Source organism: Quercus lobata, chromosome 3 (assembly GCF_001633185.2).
Source record: "Quercus lobata isolate SW786 chromosome 3, ValleyOak3.0 Primary Assembly, whole genome shotgun sequence".
NCBI lineage: Eukaryota > Viridiplantae > Streptophyta > Magnoliopsida > Fagales > Fagaceae > Quercus > Quercus lobata.
Genome location: NC_044906.1, coordinates 48,947,678 through 48,950,893, shown reverse-complemented (window position 1 = coordinate 48,950,893; position 3,216 = coordinate 48,947,678). Strand labels below are relative to the sequence as shown.

At 50.7% G+C, this 3,216-nt stretch overlaps 1 protein-coding gene across 1 annotated transcript; it reads left to right on the top strand.

Annotated features, from left to right (window-relative positions):
• Positions 1 to 342: 342 nt before the first annotated feature.
• LOC115980995 lies at positions 343 to 1,197 on the top strand. Its single transcript, XM_031103184.1, has one exon. It carries the CDS (start codon positions 343 to 345, stop codon positions 1,195 to 1,197), a length of 855 nt encoding a protein of 284 aa, XP_030959044.1.
• Positions 1,198 to 3,216: the final 2,019 nt, after the last annotated feature.

The following is a 3,216-nucleotide window of genomic DNA, read 5'->3' as shown; positions in this document are numbered from 1 at the left end:
ATATAATGAGATAGAGGGAAATTACGATGACGTCGCCATTAGCACATTCAAGAGGGGCCTACCGACAGAGCATGATTTAAGAAAGTCCCTAACTGGGAAACCGGTCACTAGCGTGCGCCAACTCATGGATAGAATCGACAAGTACAAGAGAGTCGAAGAAGACCTCAGGAGAGGAGGGACTTCAGGTTAGACCGCTTTAATAACAATAACCGGCCGAGAAGGGATTACTCGGAGCAATCTGGATCCACAGGAGTACAGGCAGTCCATGCTGTGTTCCGAGAACCATTACATAAGATCCTAGAGAAAGTGAAGAACGAACCGTTCTTTTAATGGCCAAGCAGGATGGTAGGCGACCCTGCAAAACATAACCAGAATATGTATTGCGAGTATCACCAAGAGCCGGGCCACACCACCGATGATTGCAGGAATTTGAAAAACCACTTGGACCGGCTTGTCCGAGAGGGGAAGTTGAGACATCTGTTACATCACCCTGTTGGATGGCAGGAGCAGTCGAACATCAAAACAAGGAAAAGCACATTGAGACCACCCATTGGCACAATAAATGTCATTCTCGTCACACCAGGAAGGACCGGCTCCCATCCTTTCAGAGTAATGTCGGTGGGCCGGCTCTCCGCTAAAGCTGACGACTGGGAGTCCAAGAGGGCTAGAGGGATGGCCACGCCCCTAATCGGATTCTCTGATGAGGACAAACTGGGAACCCTCCAACCCTACGACGATGCCCTAGTCGTCACGCTCAGGATTGGGGGATATGACGTGAAGAGGGTGCTAGTCGATCAGGGCAGCGCCGTGGAAGTAATGTATCCCGACTTGTACAAGGGGCTGAAGCTGAAACCAGAGGACCTGACAGCATACGACTCCCCTTTAGTGAGTTTCGAAGGAAAAACCGTCACTCCAAAAGGCATGATTAGGCTGCTTATACAAACAGACTCGGACGTAGTGGAGGTGGACTTCATAGTGGTAGAGGCATACTCCCCTTACACTGCCATCGTAGCCAGACCGTGGCTTCACGCCCTAGGGGCTGTGTCATCAACCTTACACCAAAAGGTGAAGTATCCGTCGGAGGGTCGAGTGAAAGAAGTAATAGGGAACCAAGCCATGACCCGGCAATGCATGGTGTCAGCCATCTCACGACGACCGAGTACTGAGCCCTCCACCTCAGCCGAGAACGGCTTATAGCAATTAACGACCCTGGCCCTGGCCTCGGGTAGTGAGGGACCCACCGAGGAAGCGAGTTGTGAGGATTTTGAGAAAGTTCTTGTGGGCTCCGACCCGGAAAGAATTTTTCAGGTCTGCTCAGAACTACCGCCCTAAGAGAAGGAAACACTAATTGACTTTCTCAGACAGAATGTGGACGTGTTTGCATGGGACGCCTATGAGGCTCCGGGGGTCGATCCAGATTTCATTTGCCAGCACATTAATGTTAGCTCGGCTGTAACACCTAAGAAGCAACCTCCTCAGCGACTGTCGAAAGAGTATGCAGATGCGGTGAGAGAGAAGGTTATAAAATTGAAGAAAGCAGGGGCTATCAAGGAGGTATTCTACCCCGAATGGCTGGCCAACACAGTCGTGGTGAAGAAGAAGAGTGGGAAATGGCGGGTCTGCGTGGACTTCACAGACCTGAATAAGGCCTGCCCGAAGGATCCTTTCCCTATGCCGCGGATAGACCAATTGGTGGATTCGACCGTGGGACACCCTCGAATGAGTTTTTTGGATGCCTTCCAAGGCTACCATGACCGTGGGACACCCTCAAATGAGTTTTTTGGACGCCTTCCAAGGCTACCATCAGATACCCCTGGCTGCCGAGGACCAAGAAAAAATGGCTTTTGTCACCCCCATTGGAAACTACCATTACAAGGTAAATGCCCTTTGGCTTGAAGAATGCCGGGTCGACCTACCAGAGGATGATGACCAGGATGTTTGAACTACTTATGGGTAAGAGCATCGAAGTCTATATAGATGACATGGTGGTGAAGGGCAAGTTAGTGTCCGACCACGTCAGAAACCTCGACGATGTCTTTGGAATTCTGAGAAAGTACAGGCTGTGTATGAATGCGTCCAAGTGTTCATTCGGAGTGGGGTCAGGGAAATTCTTAGGTTACATGGTGACCCATAGAGGCATTGAAGTTAGCCCCGACCAAATTAGAGCTATCCATAGCTTGCAGCCTCCTCGAAACCCCAAAGAAGTCCAAAAACTCACTGGCATGATTGCTGCCTTAAACCATTTCATCTCCCGCTCGACGGACAGGTGCAGGCCTTTCTTCCTCTTATTAAACAAGTGGAAAGGCTTCGAGTGGACTAAAGAGTGTGCCTTAGCCTTTCAGCAGCTTAAGGAATACCTGACTTGGCCACCAATCATGTCCAGTCCTGAAGCAGACGAGGTGCTATTCGCCTATATTGCGGTAGCTCCTTACGCAGTGAGTTTAGTGCTGATCCGGGAAGACAACGGCACACAACAGCCCGTCTACTACGTAAGCAAATCGTTGCACGAGGTAGAGATCCGTTACCTCCCCCTCGAAAAGGCCGTCTTGGCAATCGTGCAGGCCACGCGAAAGCTCCTCCACTATTTCCAGGCATATACCGTTGTTGTACTAACCCAACTTCCGCTCAGATCAATACTCCGGAGTGCCGACTACACGGGCAAAATAACAAAGTGGGGGACGATTCTGGGTGCCTTCGACATTAGGTACATGCCTCGCTCCGCTGTGAAGGAGCAAGTTCTCGCGGATTTGGTAGCTGAGTTTGCTGAACCCACTCCAGAAGGAGGAGGAGGGCCACTAAACCCAGACGAAAAACTGATCGGCACAGTCTCTTAGCAAGAGCCCACTTATTGGAAAGCACACATTGACGGCACGGCCAACCAAAGGGGCTCACGGGTGGGGCTCGTCCTGGTTTCCCCCGAGGGGATTACCATCGAAAAATCATTAAGGCTGGGCTTCTCCGCCACGAATAACAAAGCAGAGTATGAGGCATTATTGGAAGGAATGTCAATGATCTAGAAACTGGGTGGGAAATCCATAAACATGTTCTCGGACTCAAGACTTGTCGTGGGACAAGTAAATGGGGAATTGGAGGCGAGGGATGAAAGAATGCAAGAGTACCTAGTCCAATTCAAGCGCTTGCGGGCGCATTTCGATCACATCAATCTAGTGCACGTGTCCAGGAGCGGGAACACCCACACTGACTCCCTTGCAACGC